At 44.0% G+C, this 25,475-nt stretch overlaps 1 protein-coding gene across 5 annotated transcripts in view; it reads right to left on the bottom strand.

Annotated features, from left to right (window-relative positions):
- Positions 1 to 179: 179 nt before the first annotated feature.
- Positions 180 to 25,475, bottom strand: part of MAPKAP1 (MAPK associated protein 1) — a 108,843-nt gene continuing 83,547 nt past the window's right edge. For all 5 annotated transcript variants that reach the window (XM_030000267.2, XM_030000270.2, XM_030000265.2 and 2 more), the window contains 4 exons: positions 19,199 to 19,339; positions 13,965 to 14,102; positions 2,958 to 3,055; positions 180 to 789 (listed from right to left, as the gene is read on the bottom strand). In XM_030000267.2, the coding sequence (XP_029856127.1) occupies positions 664 to 789; positions 2,958 to 3,055; positions 13,965 to 14,102; positions 19,199 to 19,339 (503 nt within the window). In that variant the 3' untranslated portion in view covers positions 180 to 663. The remainder of the gene's footprint in view (positions 790 to 2,957; positions 3,056 to 13,964; positions 14,103 to 19,198; positions 19,340 to 25,475) is intronic.

Raw genomic sequence — 25,475 nt, forward strand, 5'->3', positions numbered from 1 at the left:
TTTTGAACAAAACAAACCACAACAGACTTGACTGTCTCAACGTTTCTTCACAAATCGGCTCCCCTGCAATGGCTGCTGTTCCCTGGCTCACGGTTGCCTCCTGCACTTCAGCAACAGAAGTGAAACCATCTGGGACTACAGCCTCCCCCCAAAAGAACTGTGCATCATATGGACCTTGAAAAAGCTTACATCTGTTTATTAATAGTAAAAATGGATACATTTGTCCTACATTTTGTTTTTAGAAATTTGATCATGTCACAAGCAATACCTGTGTGTATGTGGGTGTATTACAGATGTATATAATTTATTTTAACCAGGCTGTGAAATAATATGTAATCACATCTCTTCTTGTGATTGTACATAATACAGTAATTAAATGATGCCAGTCTACGTCATTCTCTTATTTCTAATCAAAGGAACCTGAAGCGTAACAGTCTTCTTTCCGGCTGATATGGCTCTTTATATTTGTCACAGGGGAGACTTCCCATCACCAACGAGGGATAATCTTCCAACCGTGAGAGACGGGATAATTCAGATTTCTTCCCCGGCTGCTCCTGCCTGTTGGCAGCAGGAGCACCGCAGTCCTGGCTCCCACCTGTCTCGGGCGGTGGGGAGCGTCTCCTCCTCCGAATTCGGCAGACGGGCTCTCCTCGAGGCTAGGCGTTACTGCTGTCCTGACTTCTTCTCCTTCTGGAAGCTAAAGCTTGTTCTCCTGCTCAGTTTTCTTTGTTTTTGAGCAAAATAATCTGCTCTGGCTGTGCTTGCTCGTGACTCTAGAATATAGTTAACCTGCAAGACATGAAACAGTATTTAATTTTGTCGGTGCTTCAGTGGGACAGCCCGGGGAGGGCAGGGACCCTCACAGCACCCAACTGAATGAGGCTTTAGTGAAACTGGTCCCAGCGGGCCATCAACAAAACGATGGCAGAGAGAACCCGGAGCTCCGAGAGCCCTGCTCTGCGCGGGGCCGCTTTCCGGCTCTTCCTCCCGCAGCCCTCGGCTCGGCGCAGGGCGGCCACGGCAGCCACGGGCTCTCAGCATCCCTCTCCCCTCGTGCCTCCTTGTCACCCAAACCCCTGCGTGAGCGCAGCAAGTCGTGAAGACCCAGAGTGCTGGTCTAATATAGTAATTTTCAATAAAAGACTTTATCAGCTTCAATAAAAATAATTCTTTCATTACGATGTTTGCATACTCAGCTAATCTCATAGTTTCCCTGTGTTTTGGCACATTTTACTTGATGAAAGCATTTTTAAATGATATTTAACAAGCCTGCTATTCCCTAAATTTATTATCTCCAGTGCTTTGTGATAATCACATAGATAATTTTAATGGAAGGTTAATGCAAGAATCAAAAAGATAAAAATGCCCTTTGGTCTGCCATTAGCTGGTTAATATGCTGTGGCTTAAAACTTGCACAATTTTATGCACTGTAGAGTGTTTCACTTTCATTGCATATTACAGCTTAAGGCATAAAAATATAGGGAATTTTCATGGTCAATAAAGCCTCGGTCTTTCTCACTTGATCATGTAAAAAGCCTAATTTGAAAAGTCTGATTTCTCTGCATCTCCTAATGCTGATGGAATTGAAAACAAACTGGTAACTTATGCATGAAACCAGAAAATGTTCTATATAAACAATCTTCAACTTCAGAAAAAAAGTACCGTTCAATAATATTTTTCTCTTGAATATTCATGTTATTCATACCAAACCTTTTTTTTAGCCGCCTTTTATGACCAGTCTCAGATGTGTCAAGTGTTCTGGATTAAATAGCTTATTTAAGATAAAGTAGGAACAAAAGAATCAGCCTAACAGTTCACAAAGTAAGTAGTAAACCCCGCAAATACATTCACCTTCTATGTTATTGATAAAAATTATTTCATTGTATGTCAGTTATTTAGCAATCCTCTAAACTCCACACAGAAAATAAAGGCAAACATAACAGATGGCTTGCCAAAATTACTGCTTTTTAAATTTTGAATTGCTATAAAATATTAGCTTGTGGAAAATTAAGTTTAATCTTCCAAGAGCGATAGAAAAATTTGTTTCAGAAAGCAAGCCAATACACGTATGTACTGAGCCACAAGAAAAGCAAACAATTCTGATAAAGTATCACGGCGAGAAGAAGAACCTGTTCGCTTCGTACAAACACCCGCGCTTGGAAAAGACGTGCAAGAGGCAGGAGAGAAGCGCTGTCCTGGCAATGTCACCGCCTCTGCCCGGGCCGGCGCTGGAGCCGTGAACCCGGCGTCAACCTGTGGCCTTGAACATCACGTCAGCGCGCGGTTTTACCGGAGCCCTCCCGGAATCCCCGAACAACATTAATTGCGGCTCCGGAAGCCCCTGCGGTGCCGGGGCCGTTGCTCCGCTGCCCGCCCCGCTGCCGAGCCCCTCGCCGGCTCCTCCAGCCCCTCGCAGACCGCGGCGGCTGCTCCCCCAGCTCCTCGCCGTCCTGGCTGCGGGCTTACCCAAGCCGCGTGCCCTGCCCGGGTCTCTGAGGCTGGGCCCCGTGCCGGCAGCACCGCGGCAGCGCCGGCAGCACCGCGGCAGCGCCGGCAGCACCGCGGTGCTTTGCCGGACGCAGGGCACCCAACCCCGCGCGGCACCTTCGCCACGACACGGGGCTTGCAGACCATCTCACGTGTCTGGAGGGGGAAACTATTTGGACACAATGAAATTTGGTAGTTTCCTATGAAATTCCACAGAAAACCGGTGTCTCTATTAACCAGAAACTAGTATAAAAGGAAATCTTATACACAAACAGACAGCCTGCTGTATGGCTGTTTGAAAAATGAATACAATAATAGGCACCAGGCAACTAGCCTGGTAAGTTAAATGCACCTTAGTGGTCCTCAGGCACTGCACCGTTCATGTATTTCCAGAGCCTCTTGAATACTTTCATGTCTAACAAGCGGTAAAACACCCAGGATTTTGGGTCACGTTAAAATTTAATACTCACCTTCAGTACAATTTCATTGACAGTAGCAGCATCTGATTCAAAGTAAAGGTGTTTGTAGTCATGATTGCTTAGATATGTAAGTTTAAATATTGCATGACCTGTAAAGATAAGAAAAAAAACTGTTCAGAATATTCCTGTAAAGTTTCAGCAGAGCTTGTGTGCCTGACAGAAGAAAAACACAGATGGTGATCTTAGCATACCATCAGCACAACAGAAGGAAGTAATGAAACGCTGACAGGCTTCTCATGTCATTTCAATTTAAGGCAAGTGGTGGCTTACAGGAGCAGCTGAACTCTATTCAATAAAGTTCGTTTTCCCATCACATCCCCACTGCAGGAAATGCAAAAATCTATCAAATGGCTAGTTAGCTCCCATTCAGCCCAAGACTATATTTCAGTTAAACTACCACATTAGGACTACTTTATGTAACTATTCACTGTATAATCATCACACGCAGAAGATAAGTGACATATTTAAAATAAAAGGCCAATTAACCCCAGAATCATCACTCCAACAACCTCTCCCCAAAACATCACCCAAACCTACCCAGTTGCTTACAGCAAAGGGAAACATCACCGCTGTAAAATACAAAAGGATGCAGCAACTATGCTATGAAACAGATACTCAAAACCAGGAATCTCCCTTCCTACAAGGAGGACAATCAAAACTGAAGTATAACTGTAATTTCTATCTACATAGCACTTTGCTGGCGGGCTTCACCGCTGCTCAGTCCCAAATGGAGGTTTTAAGTGATTAAATGGACACGAGGTGCTGACAGCCTGGCCAGCCTCCACGGCTGCCTTCAGAGAACAGCATGGGAACTCCTGACCTTTAAAAGTACGGCAGGCGGGATAGGAGGGACGGCTTTAACATAAAGGTCTATATGCAGAACATGTGGGAAGGCAAAATATCCTTCACTTGTATGGATGTTCATGGCTTCAAAATTAAAATTAAGCATATTCTATACATTATACTTTTCCATCAGTTTGCTCATAATTTATTCAGTTCAAAGGTCAAAGTTAGTAATCCGTAAAGTAAAAGCCACATTACTGTAAATTAAGGTCTTTCCTGGAGGAAAGCTAATTTGAAATCTTATTTACATTATCTAATTCTCCAGATTTCCAAAAAGTGACTGATATATGCTCGGCCAGAAAATTTGAGACGCGAGTATTTTATTGTGGCATGTTAATTAAACACCATTATGATGCACTAATCTGGAATATAAATTCTATATTGAAAAATTGGCTAATAATAATACCCCCCCCCCCTTTAAATCATTTGAAAAATGATGCCTCCGTGGTACTAAAAATGCGGGAATTCCTAGCTGCGAGCTCATCAGTATGTTAATGTATGCATGCCTGGGTCTGCTTGGGACTGAATTCAGTGTCTTTACAATTCCAGAAGTGCCCCTGCACCATTCCTGGGGACGTGCCACAGCACCACGCCCCACGAGCTACCACAGCTTTCCTTGGGCATTTAATATTACATGCAGTTACAGAAACGGATTACCAAAAATGAAAATTAAAATGGCACAAAACAGGGTCTGGAGGATTCCAACGAGATTCTTTGTTTTGGGTCTTGGAAGTTTGTGGGGTGGTTCTTGGCACGAATCAAGACTCCTTTCACCCGGTTTAGATGTTTCCTTCCACGTTTTCTTCCACCCGAGAAGCCCGCTCTCCCCACGCTGCCCTCCCCTTGCCGGCTGCTCCGGAGGCTCCTGCCCCCAGCACGGCTCAGCCGGCGGGAAAGGCTGGGCGGGCTCGGAAAGTGCCAGAAGCCGAGCCCCTCGCTTCCAGCGGAACGGCTCCTCCTCTCCAGGCGGGTTCTCTGCCGGCTCGCTCTCAGTCCGGGCGCAGCGCGGGCAGGGCCACGCACGGCACCGCGGCCGCAGCGCCGGCACCCAGCTCGGCTGGCGCGCCGTCGCCCGCCTCCCCCAAGGCAAGCATCGACCCGCGCCGTGAAGCCAACGGTGCGGGCACTAAACCTCTCGGCGCGTTCATCGCTTACCTGGCGGAGAGCGGGCTGGGTGTGCGGCACCGCGGCCGCGCCGGTAGCAGCGGCACAGCCCGCATGGGGTGCAGGGAGCAGAAAGACCCGGCGTGCCGCCGGCGTGCTCCTCTCGAGCTCTGCTGCGCGTCGCCCCGCAGAGGTGGGCACAGAACCACAGAATGAAATATTAAATATGCAAATGAAGCGAGATCACAGCCTCCATCATGCCTGATGAGGAAACCTTCCCCAGTACCTCTATCTTTCTTTTAAACCGGTGATCTACTCCTCCTTTCCGGCAGAAGTATTTGTACAGCTGACAGAAGCAGGACGCAGACCTTTATTTCGAGCGCTTACTTTAGGATTGTGAGGAGTCAGCTCTTTTGATGACAATTAGAGCAACAGATGCCAGTAACAACCCCGATGTGCCACACAGCAGGAGGCAGAGCTCGCCCAGGGCCGCCCCGTGCCGCGCCAGCACCACGCACCCGCTCCGGCGCAGCACGCCCCGCAGCCCGGCTGCCGCAGCCAGGCGCTCCCGGTCCCGCCGGCACGGAGGCTGCTCCAGTCCCTGCCTTTCCAGCGAGGCGCTGGCCGAGCCGCGGACCTGCGCTCCCGCACGGACTCTCGGGCGCCTGCCGCGGTTGTGTGCGACCTGCCGTGCGGGCCGCGTAACCCAGTCCTACGTCCTGACAGGCGATTAAGTGGAAAGAAGCTAAGACGACTTTTCTTTAGAAAGCCCCATTACAGCATTATGTTTATGTGCTCCGTGTCCACATTATACTATTTACAGCATGAAATATTAGTTCACTGAAATCATAACTGGCACTTTGCTCTGCTACTATTCTAGCCAGATGGAATTTATGAATTGTGAGATTGATTTCCATTTCCAAGAGTGCTTAAATATGTGATGTACCTCTTTCCAATAGAGCAACACCCTTGACGATTCAGAGATCAATAGGAACTTCCCTGGTTTTATATTTCCATATAAGAATATCAGGTAACAAACAGCAGCAGCTCAAGTGGCTTCTACCACACATGATGGCAGAATTAAAACAAATGCAGATACCGCACAAATGGCTTCATTACCATGACTCCTACACGAACAATGGTTTGGTGTCCTTTAGCTTGCGGGTCTGAAACACAAGTGTTCAACTCCAGCAAATGTCAGTGCTGTCTGTCACTGCCCTGCACCGAGACCACGCAGAAGTGTATTTAATGTCAGCCACTGCAGCGGATGGCAAGGGTGAACTGAACAGGGGGAAATCTCAATATTTTGCAATCAGAATTAATCAGCTGTGCAACGGAAAATACATGTTATTCCCAACTATGTTTATCTGTTAAAACATTTATGGAAGGCAAATGAAATGACAGAAACTCATCTGTTATCACAGGCTTTTGTCCTGATGTAGGTACAACCCACAAGGCGAGCTCAGCAAACCTGAGCAGGTTTCGTGCCGCTGCCCCGTGCCAGCCCCGCTCCTGCCGTGCCTCCCCAGCCGGCGCTGGGGCTAACCTCACTGCGACAGCAGGAAAACGACATCCTACCGTCGGTGCCCTTTGGCCTCAGCTCTGAATGCTGATAAATCTTTTCTAACCCTGGAACACTAATAGGTTCCTGTGTGGTTATACCTGGAGAAAAGCCTACAGCAGACTCAGGCAGAAGGGCAAGATGCTAATTCACTGGAAATTCACCGAGGAGAGCTCATTTACTTTTTCAGCACGATGTCTTAAATTCAACTGTTTGGCATATCTCCTAATATTTAACATTACTCTACTGCCAAAAAAGTGAAGGAAGAGGCTGCTTACGGCATAACCAATAATCCCTCCAAACCCAGTAGCACAGCCACATGTAAATCTGCTGCTCACGTTTCTCCTGTCTATCTTCCGCAGGTTTGGTGAAACTGTACTCATGCAACCTCCACCCTGCGCTTCATCCCCCCGACTTCTCAGTGTTTCTGTGTTTACGTGCAGCAGGTGAGAAATACTGCTGAATTACAGCTTCCAATTACTGACTAATATGTGCTTATACAGTCATTGGTAAATCCTGTGCTGATTTCTGCAAGTTACAGTCTTGGGAAAATACACAAAAGCTTTGCAGCCCACCATACTTCACTTGATACAGGCGAAAAAAATTTTCACTTTTTAATCTAAGTAATAAACTCTTTTTATCAGAGTCTAAAAAAATACACTTTTTGTCCGGAAAACCTTGGAAGGATGTGAATTTGCACAAGAAAAGACAATTTTTTTTACCAAATCTGCCAAGACTAGAAATAGTCTTTCTGCCTCCTCTCCCATTCCCCAATTTGGACTGTACCAAAAACCTCTCTTTTGCCAATGCCACTCTTTAAAACAGCATGCACTGAATTAAATCACTAATTAGATGGAGGATGAAAAGAATATTCATGAATTAGACAAAACAGAAAACAAACACTGGAAAATGCAAATTTATGTTAATTTTTCAATATACCTTGATGATTGCTTTGTCATTACAGGGCCATAAGGCAGAAGTCAACAATTAAGAGTTATTAGTGGAATAAATAGCTAGAGAAAGACCTCTCTGAAGAACAAACCACTTACGGGCATCATTTGACATCACAGATTTTCACCATTTCAGAAATTGTGACTACAACAGGATCAAACCGTGTAACTTCTTCTCACGGACTCAGAAAGGATTACAAAGAATTAGAAATATACTAGTAAAAAAGCAAGTAATGATGAAAATAAAACACACACAAACAATGTTTCTATACAAAGGCAAATTTACTTAAACCACTGCATGAAATGGGGTAACCTCTGCTCACCAACCACTGTTATATTTAATCTGAAAGCTTTAGGGAGGGACACTGTTGTTTGAAATCCACATGTGCTACCTCAAAAATGATGCCGTGACCCTGGAGCAGGGCTTGAAGGTCCTACCAAAATGCAAGTGTTGCATTACCACCAAAGCGCCCATCCTGACAACCTCTAGTAACAAGAAAACTTACATGTTTTCTTCTAGGGGGATGTCACAAGTTGCACCGCAGCTGCAGCTGGGTTATCAGGGATATAGTACCGAGCACAGATTGAACGGGAATATTGTCCTGCGTGTAAAAGCGGGGTTAAGCCCATTTTATGCAAGCGATATTTATCCGAGAGGTACATATTTTAGAGGTGATGTCTCCTTCAGAGGTAGCGACGGCAGTCAGAGTTATGGATGAAATCCTGACCCCAGTGGTATCAGTGGAACCACCGATGAGTTCAGACTGCCCGCCACGTACCTGTAATGGATCTCCTTCAGACCAAGGCATTACTTAAGTGGGAACAGATGATATGAGCGTTAAGGAAAAAAATAACAGTTGTTGTCCTGCTGGCTTGCCCCATTCTCTCAGGGAGCAGCATATTTCAGGATCGCTTTTCCTACAACTCAGGTCTTTATATTCTACTGTAGGCTTATTAGAAAACATTGGTATTAGTGGATGTCTTGTTTCCAGATGTCCTGAAAGCAAAGTTGCAATTAAAGTGCTGCATACATCCACTTTTATGTCAAATTGTGGTAACTGTTCACACATCTGGATTTTTTTTCCCCCCAAAGCCTTTTGTTTCTTCTTCAAATTATCATCAAAGGCAGAATAGTAATAAAGATTTTTGCAAGAATGGTGAAAATTGAGGTGGAACTTCGGGTTGCCCAAAACCTCTTCACCAGCAACCTTGTTTGGGAAAAAAGATGATAAATAAATCAAAATGCACTAAGCAGTGTTTCCACATGGCAATCGCCTCCTTCATTGCGTCTGCACCTCATCAATCACGCCATTGTCTGCTTGAAAGGCGAGCCTTGTAAATGTCATATCCACTCAAGCCCAAGGAGAAGCGAATCAAAATGCAGCAAGGAGTTTTAATTGGATAGTGTAATTAAACTAAAAAACCCCAGCAGAATAGCTTTGACAGGATAGATGAAGACCCCTTTTAATAGGGCTACAAAACATATTTGTTAAAAGGATGAGGCAATGCACACTCCTGATTGTGCTCCAGAGTACTTTTATGAAAAGGCTGTTCAAGAGGGATGGATTTAATAAGTTGCAGCCATGTCCGTGGGGCAGCAGGCAGGAGAGTCTCTCGCAGCGAAGCCGTCCCCAAACCGCTGCCTGCTCCTTCAGCCGCGCAGGCAGGCGGACGCGGCTCCCCTCGCTGCCAGACCCCTCCTCTGGTGCAGCACACCCCACGAACTACTGCCGAACCCGCACGGCAGCTCGCGAGCTCCCTGACACCCCCGGCCTCTCGCCGGGGCTCAGCCTGGCCACCCCAACCCGGGCACAGTCCTGAGCCTGCCACAGAAAATGGAAAACGCAGCAAACCCAAGCGCCATCTGCGCCTTCGCTGCCTTCCCTCTGAGGCATTTAACTGCTCTGCAAACAGCATGTCCACAAGCATTTGGACTCATTTCTTTCTGTTACACACTTTGAGATTTCTTTCACTCCAAGACTGAAGTTTGGGACCATTTTCTCCGCTGAACCTGTTTTTTACCTTTTGAGGAGAATCTGTGATTATTCTCCTATCAAGTATGAATTTTCTTCTATTATTTCACACACCGCATTATTCACAGCGGGAGCATGAATATTAGGAACTACCACACAAGATTTTGTGCACCATTTGCAGAGCACATGGATAATTGTTGCCTCTCTGCTCTGGCTCCACTGCAGGGCTCTGAGCAAACGTGCAACATCTCTATTTAAGCTCCCCAAGCAGCAGGAATCCATGCCTTCCCAATGCTTTCTGCATGTTTTTAGTCCTTTCACAACCCAATAATGAATTCGTTGAATTAGTATTACCCAATGTGCATAATCTGGAGGAACTGGATACTGAATTAAAACATCAAATACCTTTAGCTTTAAATGAAAACTACATAAAAGCATTTCAGGCATCACTTTGGCTATCACTTACAGCCAGTATGAATACTGCTAGAAAAGCTATTTTCGTGCAGATGTGGAATTCAATGGGAAAGACTGACTCGTGTAGCAACATCAATCAAAACGTCGGCTCCGCTGGCAGCTCTCGACAGTAAGGCAGGTTCAAAGGTCGCAGGATAAAGAAAAAGCCAAGCTCTGGTTCAGCTCTAATATCTCCTCGCTAGAAGTCTTGCAAAGGTACCTACCCCCCTTCTGTACTAGGCGGCTTTCATTAATCTTCTTGCCATCTTTTTTAACTAGTCATGCAGAACCGCTCGATAGCGAGACATATAATGGGGAGGCCCTGTGCCTATTACCAGGTTAACACTCTGTTAAGCCCCAGTGCAACAATGGAATAAGAATTTAAAGGAAATCTTAAGCTGCAGGGTGCAAAGCAAGCAATTAAATTACACACTGAAGTTACCAATGTAGTCCGTGACCTACAGAACACCTTTGTTTAGACTACCTTAATATTAAGGATATTTCGACCTAGCAGCTGAGAAGTATCTGCTTTATTAAAACAAAAAAAAGCAGAAAAAGGATTACAGAGAACGTTTCTTCAGCGTTTCAAGAAAATTATCAAAGAAATCCGCTTTCTGCAGCTACCATAAAATACACATGAATGGAAGAACCCCACGTATTTTGAAAACTGTAAGTCTGCCCAACTGATTAGCCTCAGTGCCACTGAAAGGCCTTCCCTGAGGTCTGCTCACCCCTCCACCCACCAGCGCCGGCTCAGCGCTCCCACGGTGCGGATGCCGAGGCAGCCTGGCAGCCCCGGCCCTCGGAAGGGATGGCCACGACGCATCCATCACAGCCGCGCTTGGTCCACAGTGCACTTTGTAAAAAGGCAGTGGTCAGTGACACTGAAGTTTCTCCTTTGTCCAAGTAATGTAAGAGACATTAACAGAATCAGATTTCCTTTAAATTACACTATTGCAAAGGGATATAATTGTATTAAACGTATTATGTTGCTTCCTTAAGACTTTATATTATGTACACTTAATTGAGATACAAAGCTCTTTTCAGCTATAAAAATGACAACTACTTTATTAAGGCTTAAATCTTATTTCTCAGTGATAGGATGCTTCCTTTCAAGATTCAAAACATTCAGAATCTCTCGTGATAATCAGACCGAACCTGATTTAAACAAGCCGTTTATAACACAGTGTTTTCAGGTTCTAATGGCATTTGATCGAGCCAGCAGGGCCATTACCTCTTCCCTCTGTCTAAATTCAGGGAGTCTGATTTAATTTACAAATAAACATTCAAATGCTGACCCAGGCCTACTACAAGGACAAACAAAAATCATCAGCCATTCCTGCCTACAATAACCACACTAAAGGCAAATCAGATGCCAAAGCTTTCTATTTTCATCTTCTGTTTTCACTGAACACAGCTACAAGTTCTGCGAACTCACAGCACAGGAAAGCTTCAGCCCCATCCAGAACGACTCCGAGTCCATCTGTAAATATTCACAGCACGTCATCTCTGAAGTTGTTGAGTCCTTTAACACTCACACAAGTGCCACTACAGCTTTGCTGCATGAACCTGTCTTTTCAGAGAAAACTAACAGAAAATAAGCATAAGGCTCTCCACTGTATTGAAACACAATTTCTGTTTTTACGTTTCTGCAGAAAAGTACCAGTAAAAACTCTGAAATCTCTTTAATCTGCAGAAAGTAAGGGCTAACTGAATATTAAACTGTGTTAATTACCACATTCAGAGGAACAATTGTTGCAGAAATCTCCAGATATACTGATCACAGTGATGAAACTCTACTCCCAAAACCCCTTCCCCTTACTAAAGAGTAAGGTCACATTTGGAGGCTCCTGCAAATCCTTCACCTCTCCTCAGAATTACAAGAAGTCAGTCTAGCAAAGCAGCACTCAACTTTATTATAACCCCAACTGCCAATGTCTAGGGAAGGCAGGCAGCTTAATAAAACATACACTGTATTTTCACCCGGTGTAACTGTACAAGCACTGTTACATGTGCAGAACACTTCTGAAAGACGAGATGGAGAACGTTTGTGTTACAGGAGATAAAAACATGAAAACAAAACATACTGCAGAACTCAAAGACCTTATCTTTACTCAACTTCTCTTTCTTTGCAATAATTCATTCAAGGAAGATCCGGGAATAATTTTTGATGCAAACTGCTACAAACATATATCACTATGCTGATAAAAATCACAGGCAAAACTTGTGAAATACAGTGAGTTTCATTCCTTTATGCTACTAAAATAACTTTTTTCCATTTAACATTCAAGAGATACTGATCTGCTGTTAAGAGTTCCCCAAAATGTATCATTCTGAGATGTCACACTAAAAGTCTCTTCTACTGGCCTAAAATAATGACTTTTGGAACATCTTTAGTGAATCGGGAAGAGGTCAGCAGATTTCAGGAGGAATTATTTTCTCCTTTTGGAACTATGCTGAACACTTATTTAACAGGAGAAGTTTATGACAGCCACGTGAAAATGAGTAAATAAAAAACCCCAGTATCATACAGGTTGCCTTTGTCGTAACCTGTCAGCATGCTTCCCAAAGTGACCACGATTCTTCATTCAACAGTCTCCATGTGAAGGTACTGCCCTTCCACCGCTAGACTCTATTTGGGGGTTGAAATTCTGTCCCTTATTTCCCCTTGGGTTGGCAGGCTTTGGGTACAAACGTAATTTCCTACAGCAGCAGGTGCTGCCCCTGGGGCTGAGGAGCCCCATCCCCTGCAGGATGCAGTTCTGGAGGTGTTCGGGACAGCTTGAAGGTCTCAGACCATCATGTTACAGGAATGCGAGCTGGAAACCTCGCGTTTCAAGGCTGGCTTTTCAGATACAGCCCCGTTTTGTGGGCACAATTTTACCACCACAGGTGATTGCATTCAGAATGAAATGTGGCTACAAACCCAGAGGGGTTAATATATTTACAAGCGCAAAACCACCCCCTGAACTATAAAGACAACTGTTATATGTTTTGGACTGCCTGGTCATTAGGGAAGTCTCACCTTGGGATCATGCTTTCTCAAGGACCATGAAATCTTGCTGAAGAGACAGAAAAGGAAGACAATGACTGGACTAAGAACACGGAAGTAGGAAGGGGTAATGAAGGGGAGAAGGATATAGTTCAATAATTGCTGATAAAATCTGTGGCAGCCATAAATTTACTCTTCCAAGAGAATTCAACAGATCATTACCTCTGTAAATATGTATCACATAATTCTCCCTCTCTGTCACCTTGCAGATAAGTACTTAATACTTAGCATCCCTACCCTGCAAAAGCACAAGTGTAATAAAATCCACCTGAGCTTTTGAACCGCAGTTACTTTTTGATAGTAGATAGTTTCATTTTGGCACCACCGGGAGACATTGCCCAATTCCCCCAGGGCCTATCTTGTGCTTTTTAAAACAAATTTTACAGATACAGACTCTCATTATTCCACTGATACAACAAGCAAAAGCACTTGGCTTTTGAAGCTGTGCTCTCAACGTAGCAAACTTTGACCTCTTGATGATGACTGGCTCAACTGGGATGTCCAACCCATCCTCCAGCTAGCTTAGCTATCACTGCTGGACAGGCACGGTCACTGCTTTCCTGAAACTGAACTCTCAGAGTGGCATGTCGTAATCCTGGTGACCCTGAAGCCACAGCTGAAGCAAATATAGACCGCGCTGATACTTACTGTGTGTCCAAGATCCGCAACTGCACCTAAGAAATTGTTTAAAACCAGTCTGGATGTTAAGAAGTTCAAAAAAATTGCAATTATGTTGAAACATGTATTTCACTACTGTGCTACTTCCACTAGCTAGGCAAAGCCAGTGTTTCCTTGGTATGACACTATTAGCAGCTACTGATAGTGGGCAAGAAACACTCTTAATGATGCCATTAGCTGTAAGCAGCATTAAAAGGACACTCATAAAATGTGTATCTGTTTATGTTGTGTTCTCTATAACAGAATCGAGTCAGATTAAAAACATCCTATAATGAATAAAATACACCTATAGAAAGAAAAGGACATGGTAGCAATAATTCTTTGGACATCTAGCACATACAGGGAGGCAGAGAAGAGAGAACATAAATAAAAAGGACTACTCACTTGGGCTTTTTTCTTCCGCAAGGTCACAGGCACAGAGGAGTTCAGAATCGATTGAAATGGGTTTCTGCTTAATCCAAAACTTAGTGCTGGCCTTCTGATTAGTAACGGGGTCTATCTCTACCTTGTCTCCAGAAATACCTGAGATGAGAAAGAATAGAGCGCCACAATAGTGATCAGTTTAAGCGATTTCATATCAGCCGTTTGACACACTTTATAAATCTTAAATGGGATGAAAGTATATTGCCCTTTTGGGCTTTTTGAAAGCACAGGAGCTTTTGAAACCAAAAGCAAATGGTTATCAAACTGCATCGATAATCTGCATTTTATTCTCCTGCATAAGCATACCAACAAGAAAGAAATACCACAGAAAAAATTCTTCCCAACACATACAGAGCTCTACTGGAAGCAGTAGCTACATGAGCTGCAAGATTTATAAAAAGATACTGCTAGTTTTTCAATCACCAGTGTTATATGCAATAGACAGCATCACACACCGTCCCTGTTCTATCTCCTATACAGCATATACACTATATCCTCTATACGAGAGGACAACACCCCTTCGCAGTGTTACAGAAACGCTCTTTGTGTTACCCAGATACTCATAAACAAAGACATCCAGTCCCAGCGATCCTGTGCGTTTTTACACTGCTGGCATTTTAAAGCCAGCTCTAATTAGGCTGCTTTGAAAGCAAGCTGAGGATTTGTGTAGCTCCTGGCACGGGCGCCGGGCCCCGCTTCCCAACACGGGCTTCCCCAGATGGCTGGCGCTTCGCTCCTGCTGCGCGTAGGCTGACCTGGATACGGCGCGCTGCCGCGCGCGAATCCTGCAGCGGACCTTTTGTGAGCGAGAGGAGAAAATTCCTCCATCGTCCCTCCACGTGTCACCCCCGAAGCCGTGCAAGAACAGCCTTTCCAGCGGGACGCTGCCGGGGCAGGCTGCGGGCTAACGGCGTGCTGGAACCGGCCCGGGACGCTCGCTGTAATTTATAGCGGTCTTCATCGCAGTATTGCGAAGAGAAAGCCCTGCTACACCACACTGATGAACAGAAGCTCGTTGTTCAGTAGCTGTTGACACGACTGAACAAACTTCCCAGCGTGCTTTTTACATCAAGAAGTGTGGAGCCTTAAAAATAATTACATTTCTTCAGTCATGAGTTATTGGTGAAGCTCATGAGAAAGCAACAAAAGGAAGCCATACAGAAAAAAAGTATTTAAAGATCATTTAACTCTTGCATCTCTGGAAAAACAGCAGAGATAACCTTTTCCCTCTTGAGGCTTTTGGCTATGATGCTTTCAAATACATTATGCTTGGCTCATCTGAAGCACAAGAAAACCGAAAGAGGCTCATGATAAAACTTTTAAGAGCTGTGACAAAATAAAAGTAAGATGCCACACACATAACGACTCTCCCAAGCCCTCCAAAATTAACTCAATATTTCTTAAAGTCTGGTCATAGCTGCAGAATTTGCAAACCACCTTCGTTTGTATTTTATGCAACTCTAAAATCAAAGCATACAGAGAGCAAGGAGCAGATACCTACACAGCGGGCTTCTTGCTGCACTCCTTTCCACTAATACAAGGTTACCTTCATTTTAACCCTGGCCATTATGGTTAAGTTGTAATAACGCCACCAGCCCCCTCCCCCCTTCTATTAATCCAAGAATGCGCTTTGTCATTAAACATACGTCACATCAGAGAGATCACATTTCAATTAAGCATTGTATCAAGAGTCCAATTAACACAAGGACTGCTAGAACTAGGTAATTTGAGCAGGCTGATGCTGTATCTGGAGCCCATTTTGTTTTGTAATTTAATTTTGGACAGATTATTTAAAATCAGCATTGTTATTTCACTGCAATGGTTAATTATTCAAAATGGAATTTTCTGTAGTTTAAGGAAAATACGCAAAGTTGATGGTGCAAGTTCTTATTTTCTCCCTGAAAAAAGTCAAGGCACGTTCTAAAAATAAAGGTACAAATTCTTTGTGTGCGAGGGTTGTTCCCCATCCCTTCCTCTAAAAACGTCACCCCTGAAAACATCCTTAAAAAATTTACACTGTATGGTCCTGCAACTTCAGAATTCACAGTCAGTCAATATTGCTAATGCACCTTGTTAATTTGATAGGATTTGTCAGGTAACTCCACTGGAAAATTATATAAAACTGTTCCAGATGAACAGATGATAGTGACATGAATTAAAGTGATAGAACAATAGTGGAATATAAACCAGAAATGACACCCAAAGTGGCTGTTGATTTATTGCCATCCTGAGTTTGGTTCTGGGCTTCCATGTATATTAGTGCTACAAATCTGGGTCCATTTAGCAGAGAGATGCTCATACATACATCACCAGCTCCTGCTCCAAGCCAAGGTCACTCCCCATTGCATCAATCTTTTCAGCAGAGGCTACTTCACCAAGCATGGATTTTGTAACCATCTCAGATGTAACAGACTTCCTCCTCTTTCATCTTTTTTTTTATCATGTAAAATACACTTTAACTTCTATTATTTTTATCTGCAAATTGTTGCTGTATACTTCATCCATTATTTCTGTATCTCGACATCACTGGCTTAAGCTCACACACATCCAAAGAGCACATTGACAAAGAATGTTGTCTTTTTTGTGTTATTGTTCTCACAATCTGTATGTGTTGAAACCTAAAATCAAAACAGTATTATGTATGTGGCTTCTGCAGTCTCTGTATTGCAGCACAAATTAGTCATACTCAAAAACCAAGTAAAAATGCTTCTTCTACTATTTTTTTTAATTCATTCATTTTATCAAAAGAAATGTCATCGATGTATTAGTCCAGTAACACTGTTCTGTTCTTGCTTCCTTTGTTGGGGTCTGCAACTGCCCCCCCTTTTCTGAAATATTTGCCAGCAGTAATCTTCCAAGATAATACGCTTCTTTTAGTTTTGCTAATGTGATACAAAAGCAAATGTGTCTTATTCCTTCACAACATGATAGAACCTTTGTAAAAATGTTGAGAGTACTACAGTACGTGCATTACACTGCAATATGAGCTAAAACATAAAACCCCAGACCTTAAACTGCTACAGCTAAAGCTTTCCACTGTAATAAAACCATCAGTCAAAAGGTGGTCATTCCTCCCATGGTCATTTACGTATCGCTTTTCAATATAGAAGAACTAAGCACAATGTCGAGAAGATTGAGCTTACTCCAGTATTTTTGGTAAACTTTGCCTCGGATTGAACGACCAGGCCTCCAAACAGCTAAACTGTTTCAAAAAGTACCAGTATGCAAACTGCAATTCACAAACATAGCTCACGCTGTTCTATACAACTGAAATAAAATCCAATACAGAACCTATTCAAATTCAGTGACGTGTATGTCTTACAATGTCGGAGCAAAGCGCAGGGAGTGGAGATGAGCTACGCTGAGTGTTTTCTCCACCATGTCTGGGTTCTGTCACATGTAAAAATCCTTCCGTGTGAAGCCTGGGAAACTGGGACTCACCCCCAAACCCACACGGATATTTTCAGTGCAACCACTGTACCGTATTTCAGCTAGCCTGACAGCCGATACGCTCCTGCACAGCTACCGACATCATCGATACTGTCAATAAGGAGCAAAGGAATGATTTTGGATTCTCGATGTCCTCTAGAAAAACCGTCGCTTTGCTACAGCTGTGATATAAAACTGATGACATAAAAATGCTACAGAGAAAAGTCTTTGCAACTGGCCATCATTAAACTGACACAAAATAGCTCCCAAACCACAGTTACTGATGAGCGATGGAAAAAAAAAATTACACATATTATTTTACATTTCAGATTGTATGGAGCAATCTGTCACTCACAGAAGATGTACACATTAACACTCAGTAGCCCTAATCCAAATAGCACCTCAATGCTTATTTTACCAGTATTGCTCTTTTAATATCTTAAAAAAAATTCAGGAGAAGCCCCAGCAACATACACTTATTTTGACTTTATTTAAAGGTTTTGATGCTGTACATTTGCCCAAACTTTGAATATCCCACTGTGGTTTTCTTTGATTTAAAAAAAAAATTAGGTTATAAAAATCACATTGTCAGCGTACTGCCATCAAAAATATACAAGTTCACAGATTGTTATAAAAGGGAAATTTTATGGTCCTTACACTACTGGACAGGGTCAGCTCTTTCACTGCTACACAAGTTAAGCCATTTGTTTCATTTAACAGCTATTCTCCCTTAACCATTTATCTTTAGTGATCTGTCATGACCTTTTCAAGCTCTCATTTCTGACACTTTCCAGATACAGTGAGTCAAACTTCACTGGAAGCAAACTATCACACCCAGATAGTTTGCTCAAAAGCAGAAAACATGCCCAGCGCTGTCCTGCTTCAGCACCAGCATATAAATCCTTCCTTAACAAGACAGTTCAAAATAAACTAAGAAAGCCTCTTCTGTAAAAATGAGAGACATATACTTTTATATGTGCTTAAGGATGGAAGAATGAAGAGACTGTAGCGACAATAATACAGGAACTCATATAGTTTAACAAGTCTACTGAATTCTACAGAATAAATGTATTTTGTAAACATTAAGGCACTTAATATTTTACTGCTGAATCATTTCTTTATGGAAGGTATTTGCAGGAATGTCACAGGTCACCTACCAATGCATCATTAATCAAATTTTCACAATTTAAACACAAAGATAAAAAGCCATTCAATCATTTTAAAACGGTAATGGGGCTTTTATAATTCAAGATTCTGTCATCCCTTGGCCTTCGGGTTTTCAAAAGCATTCAAAAAGCTAATAAGGACAATATAAAACCTTTAGAAAATGCTACTTTTATTTTGTTCCACCTCAAATTTCCACTTGGTCGTTAAAATCCTTCAGTCTCAGAAAAGGAAAAACCTAACCATTCCTAATTTTGCATAGCCTCATTTAAAAATAACAAAACAGTTGGCAAGAAGCTTTCCATTAGGAAGTCCAAATTAAAAAAACAGAGATGAGGTCAATAAATAATGGCCTTCTTTCAGAAGAAACATGTGCTAGCTGATTGTGGATAATAAAAATACTGAAGTATTTTCAACTGAAAGCAATTTTTTTCAACTGCTGAAATGCTAGCAACACTTTCAAGTGATATGCTCCACGATAAAATAGACCAACATGATAATGACTGCTTTAAAAATGTCCGAGATGGACAGTTAGCTATTAGAGATGGCCAAAGGTTTGAACCGTTCCATTTTCCTAAGCGTTATAGTACGGATTGATTTACCTAACTGAACATCAGTGGTGAATCGAAGCCTATGGATCATGCTGACTTTGAAGGACTTGTAATGGTGGCTACTGAGCATGTCCTGCACTGTAGCTATATCGATCTGAGGGTCCTCCTCCGAGACCTCTTCTCCTCTTGAACCTGCAAAACAAGCCAACAATAATGAACGAGAAGTTTAAAATACAGCATACGATTCAGCTAGCACGTAAGTATGGCTGTGACGTCTGCAGCTGCAGATGGCTTTTAAAGAAAGAACAAAACGTCTCTGGGAAGAGGAAATTCTCACCCTCCATCCAAAGACAAAATCACTAATTCGTTAAGGACATTACGAGACACGTTTGCATCCCACGCGAAGAGCAGCGCAACATCCCAGCGGCAGATCCTCCCATCACATGAGCCACCCCCGGACCGCAGCCATCCCCGGGGGCTGGCCCGGTGGGATCCCCTCCGGGACACCCACAGCCTGTCACCCCAGGAGGGCGCCTGGCGAAGGGGGGGCCTGTCCCCAGCCAGGGCAGCATTTGCAGGTGCCGCCCTCGACGTACGCACGAGCGCAGCTCCCCCGTGCTTCGGCATCACCCCACGTGGGACGTGACGCTGGCGTCTTGCTGCAGCGCTGGCAGCACCTCGGGCACTCTGATCTCAGCCCTGCGGCGCCGAAGCTGCACTTTATTTACTGATTAGTATTCTCATTACTACTGCAGGTACTGGCTTTATAAAAGGTAACATCTCATTAAGCCAAAATGCCAATTACTGAAAAAATATAACGCACTTTAAAGATTTTTTACATTTTATGACGTTGGATTAACACCAATTTAAACATTACTATAATGCGATATATAATTTTGCGCAGAGTAATTTCTATGCCAGCTGCTAATAAAGCATCTCAGCTCTAAATGATCATTCAGATGCTGTTAGATAAAGTGGTATAAATATGTTTGAAAACTGATTTAGCTTCTTACAGAAGATACTGAAGAATGACACATTTTGTTTAATATCCCAGCTAATGTAGTCCTAAAAGCTGAATCAACTGCCAGTTCAGGGTACTAAATTTGCTGCAGGAGATTAATGAAAACTTTATATTTTGCTGAAATTTTAATAATGGGAAGATGAGATGATGGAATTTTAGTACAGGTCTTAAAGATCCAGCAAAGCAGGCTAAGAACTTGTGAGATATTTTTTTATTAATTTTGTTCGAGACTTGCAGAGTTGGAGCAGCCTCAATACTAACACCTCCCACACTGACCTTTCCCTCTGGGGATGTACATTCCCACCCCATCTGGGGACCTCAGCTTGCAGGGAAGCTACGGCCAGTTTCCACATTTGGGCCCCGATGACAAGGGGACTGTTTGCCAGGACAGGCTACGGCTCCCAGGGGAGGAAAACCCTGGCACTCGTCTCAGACACATACTGTTGATGCAGAAGCGGGCTCCCTTTTAACAGGGTAATTTAGAGTTGCAGAAGTACATGCCGTTTGCTTCAGCAAGGGAAACTGTCGGGGTGGTGGCCACAAGCGGCACAAACATAGGCGAGAAAGAAGAAAAACCCCAGCTGAGCACAGAGCGTTTTTGCTGCTGGCTGAAAGCATTCCCTTTTCTATCGGATAATTCAGTAACAAATGCCACTGCTTATGATAAATACCTTTCACGTCTGTATCGAAGTAAGGTTAGCATTTGCTGTTAAATGAGTCAAAATACACGTTGAGAGCGTAAAGTAGGAGATGCACATTTCACAGACGTTAGTCACATAAGCTTTCCACCCAGTGCACAGCAGAGCGGGCCAGAGTGTTGCCTACTCCCCGCCGCTCCCGACACACAACCCGGGACCTTTCTTCGGGGAAGGGGGACAGCGAAGGGTTAAGCTACAAATTGGGACATGCCATTTGACTTGAAAGAATTCCAAAAATCAAATGAGACAGTCCACCTGTGAATTTATGCAGAGCCATCTTAACATTGCAACCACTCTATGCTCCAGAATGACAAGATAAATTGTAATGGCTCCTTCAGAGACATTACAATGTATTTTGTCAAAGACCCCTGTGTTAATGTCTCTATACTATGGATTATCATAATGTATCATGTCAAACCCTCATGCTGCAGTACTTCAAAGATACACTGAGATATGTCAAACTTTTTGGTGCACTTAAAAGCATCTTGAAACACTGTGGCCCGGCGGTGCCTGAAAGCAAAGCAGGAGGATGGCAATGGCACTGCTGCCCTGCTGTCGAGAGCGAACCGGGACCCTCTTCCACCGACGGAAACCAGTGAAATGCCCGTTCGGCCCTGGCAGCGGCCCCTGGTCACGCAGCCAGCCCGTCCCTGCGGCATGCGGTCACAACGGCACGCCGCGCTGAGATACGAGCCGCGGCACGGCGCGGTTACACCCGAGCATCCCCCTGCCCGCAGGGGAGTTAGGGGCCGGGGACAGAGAAGGACCCCTGAGACAGCAACACGGCGTGAACCCCAGCAGCGCAGGGGGGGTCACTGCTGGGAGCGGGGAGAGGAACCTCGAGCCCTGCGCACCCCCGTCTGCAGGGAGGTCGTTAGCGCTGCCCCTAACGAAGCCCCGCTCTAGGGTTCAGAGAAGCTGCCTCCTCCCAGCGCCCGCTGCGTCGTGACGGCGGGCGACGAGACTCTCGCCTCTGTGCCAGGGGCAGCACTCCGTACAGCCGGGTTTTAACTACGGCGTTGTACGTAAAGAAGGGTTAGCACTGACAAACTGAATCGGTAGGGGTAAGAAATTCGGAAATAACACAAAGAACGGCAACATATTAACCTCATCCCTGCATCTCCTGCAAAATGTTCTTAAAATACTTCATACAGATCAAGACCCACCCGATGCTCCACAGGGACTGCTGCCTTTGTGTTCCAGTCCCCCCCGCCTGCCCTCAAACCACTCCAACCTCACCGTCCACACTGAATTGCCGGCAAAGTGGGGACTCTACGTGTCGACTTTACACGGCTATTATGAAGCCGAGTCTTCTCGAATTTCACACACCCAAATTAAAAGTATTAGAAAGAAAATTAGCAGCCTGTCAGATCATATGCCAGGGGAAAAAACTGTCACTGTAACTAAAAACGTGCCCACCTTCTCAGTGTCTAAACTGCAGGAGCAGCCAAACAGTGGGATTTTGCTCTGGAAGCCTTTCAGATCCTCCGCGTATCAGTAACCTCTGCCGACTTTGTTTTATGAAGCTTTGTGAATGGATTCAGGTTTACAGAATTTCTACAGTTGCTGCTCTTGGGAGAGCAGCCAGGAACTCCACCATCAAAACAGATCATCTGTCTAAAGATGGCAAGACACGCGGACCCCTGAGGGTGCATTGGATAATAGCAGTAATATCAGTAACAACAGAGAGAAATGCCCTGCAGGGAAAAACCTGACTGCAGAACTTGGCATATTGCTCTTACCCCGCAGCTCTGCGAGGATGTCTGCGAGACTGCCGGCGTTCAGCAGCGGAGGGAAGAGCCATCTCCACCAGCTGATTGGGGGAAAAATCATAAAAATATTTTCCACATGCAAGCAGCTGTGAATAAACCTGTCAAATATTTACAGGCCTGTCAGGGTATTTGTAATGGAGATCACAGCATGGCTTTTGAATGTAAAAGCTTCTGCTTGGGAAGACAATCAAGTAAAGTGGATGCTCCAGGTCTATTATTTAGCCCAAGAGCCGACCCAGCAATATGGCTCTGCTGGCAGAGAGACCGCTCTGTCCTGGGAGGAACAGATTCCTATTCCAGAAACAAACTCCTTCGCGTAACAACATAGAGACTCAGTTTGCAATGACCTCTGTATTTTTTCCTTATAGTCTACCTAATTAAGATTTGCTTTGTGGAATAAAAAGTGAAAAAAGCTGGAGTCAGGTGTGGGATAAACAAGGCACATGATAAGAACCTGCATGAAGCGCAAAGCACAGCTACGAGGGAAGCATTTCCCTTAGCCCAGGAAAGGGGTTTAATTATTGGAGACGTAGGGTAGGAAAATCCATGAGCGGAGCAGGAAAAGAACAGCCGAGGGGAAACCTGTGCTTCTGCCCCGCCGTCCCCAAGCCAGGGACCGAGCAACGCGTGGCACAGCTGAACGGGGAGTCTCTTCACTTTCCGGCATCCTGGCACTGCCACATCTGGTGCCAACCCCTCCGCACTACCCTCGGGGCACGTGCGCGCGGGCAGGATGGGGTTGGCGCGGACAGGATGGGGTTGGCGCGGGCAGCGACACAGGGCTCAGGCCGGCAGCGCGGCAGCTGCCTGCAGGGGCAGAGCAGCAGATGCCTGCTGCCTGCACGGCCGGCTGGCTCGCCCTGCGCTGGCGGCCATGGCTTCGGCGCTACCCTGGGCAGTACCAGGATAACTTGAGACCAACCTCCCACCACCTTTTACAAGCTCTACTCGTTATCATTGCTTCTGCTCGGCAGCAACTAGAGGCACCCTGGCAGAGCAGCGCCCTGCTGTGCTCGGGGCTGTGCAGACACCGTGTAGGCTGCCCCACGCTGCTGAACTTCAAGTGCAATGTAGGTTAAAATGAAGTTAGGTCCGGTTCAGTGGAGAGCGCAGGCAGTCTGTGTTTGCAGACTCCATCTCCTGGACAGAACTGCAGACACTGCACGGCTGATGAAGTTCTCACAGAAATGTTTTTAAATGCCTAAAACCAAAGCCACCGTGTGAGAACGTGTGGTGCTGGATGGAAGGAGATCCCATACAGAAGCGTATGCATTCCATGCAGCTACGTGTCTTTTCTTTATCCGTCTGATTCTTAACAACTCTCCCGTCTCAGTCCTCATCAGAGGAAGGACCTCCCGGCCAGTCAGACTGCTCTCCATCTCTGCTCAGACTGCTTGTGCAGCAGAACCATACAAAACATTAAACCACAGCCTCCTACTTTTAAAAACCACCAGTGGTGTTTTCTGCCCACAGAAGCTGAATGAAAAGCAAAAATGGTACCAAGGGCTACATACTTCTACTCTTTAAGATGGCCACTGTGGTGAAGCACTATGGTATTTCGGAAGTCACAGTCATGGCACTAGTTTCCAGTCTCTAGATTTCATGGTCACCCAGAAAACTGACATATTTCCCAGTCTGGAAACAACAGTTGAAGATCTTTACTCTGTTGTTGGGGTTTTTTTGCTTTGTTCTGTTTCATTTTTTAAAAACCAGATTCAGTATAGAGATAGTATTTTTGTTCTAGTACTTGAACTACTGTGAATGACAGAGTTATATTTGTAACTCAGTCCAACCTCCTCATAGAAAATCCTGATTTTCAAATGAGACAAACAGTAATGAAACAACAGGCACCAGAAGCATGAGCCTGAAAATAAGTAAGAAGCTAAAATAAGGAGCCTTATCCAAAAGGGACTCCTGTAAGCACTAGAGGACATATAAAAATGACACATTAGTAATATCAGAATATTGAAATGCTGTATGTAGCCTATTAAAGAGCAAGTGAACCTGTATTTCCTCGATAAAACAACAAAATATAAAGTTAACTGCATTGCAAAAATGTCCCTTATTACTTTAATGTACTAGTATATTGCTTAATGAAAGTTCTTAATTGCAATACAATTAATTACATACACAGAGTCCCCAATTACATTTTCCAATAAGACATGGGCTTTGGTACAGGTCTAAAGGCACTAAACCAATTTTAATATATTAAGACCAATTTCCCTTGAATACTAATTACTATCTAATGATAAAATGAGAAAGAGGAACTTTCCAGAAGTAAGATGGTAAGAATAAAACTAAATTAGCCATGAACAGTTTGCTACTACACATAAAAGCATTTCACATTACAAAGTGCAGGCTTTTAGTTTAAAGATAAATCTTCGTGCGAGTTAAAAAGTTCTGCATACTGGAAACAGTTTATTAGTTTGAATGCTATTAGTAAATGTTGGATAGATAGGGGATTTCTCCATACATATTTCTTAATAATGGATAGTTTTCTGTTTCATTTAATACCCTGAAATATAAACTTTCTATTTGCCCAAAGGAAACTGGCAGCTATTTTACTAGCAGATGTTTGGCATCATACACATATATATATATTTATAAATGAATATGAGACTATGAAGAGCACATTTACAAATAATAGCTGTTATAACAGAGTTTTTCCTGACTGGCATATCCAAGCTAGAAGTATTTCAAATAAAAACAAAATGCACAAAATGAATATTTCATTTTGATGTTAGGATTTTCAAGCTATTATTTTATTAATAGTGCAAAACTGTCAATATTTCTATCTTAATGCTACACCAAAAGATAGCTCCTTAAGCACTACAAAA

The sequence above is a fragment of the Aquila chrysaetos genome, chromosome 24 (genome assembly GCF_900496995.4).
Source record: "Aquila chrysaetos chrysaetos chromosome 24, bAquChr1.4, whole genome shotgun sequence".
Classification (NCBI taxonomy): Eukaryota; Metazoa; Chordata; class Aves; order Accipitriformes; family Accipitridae; genus Aquila; species Aquila chrysaetos.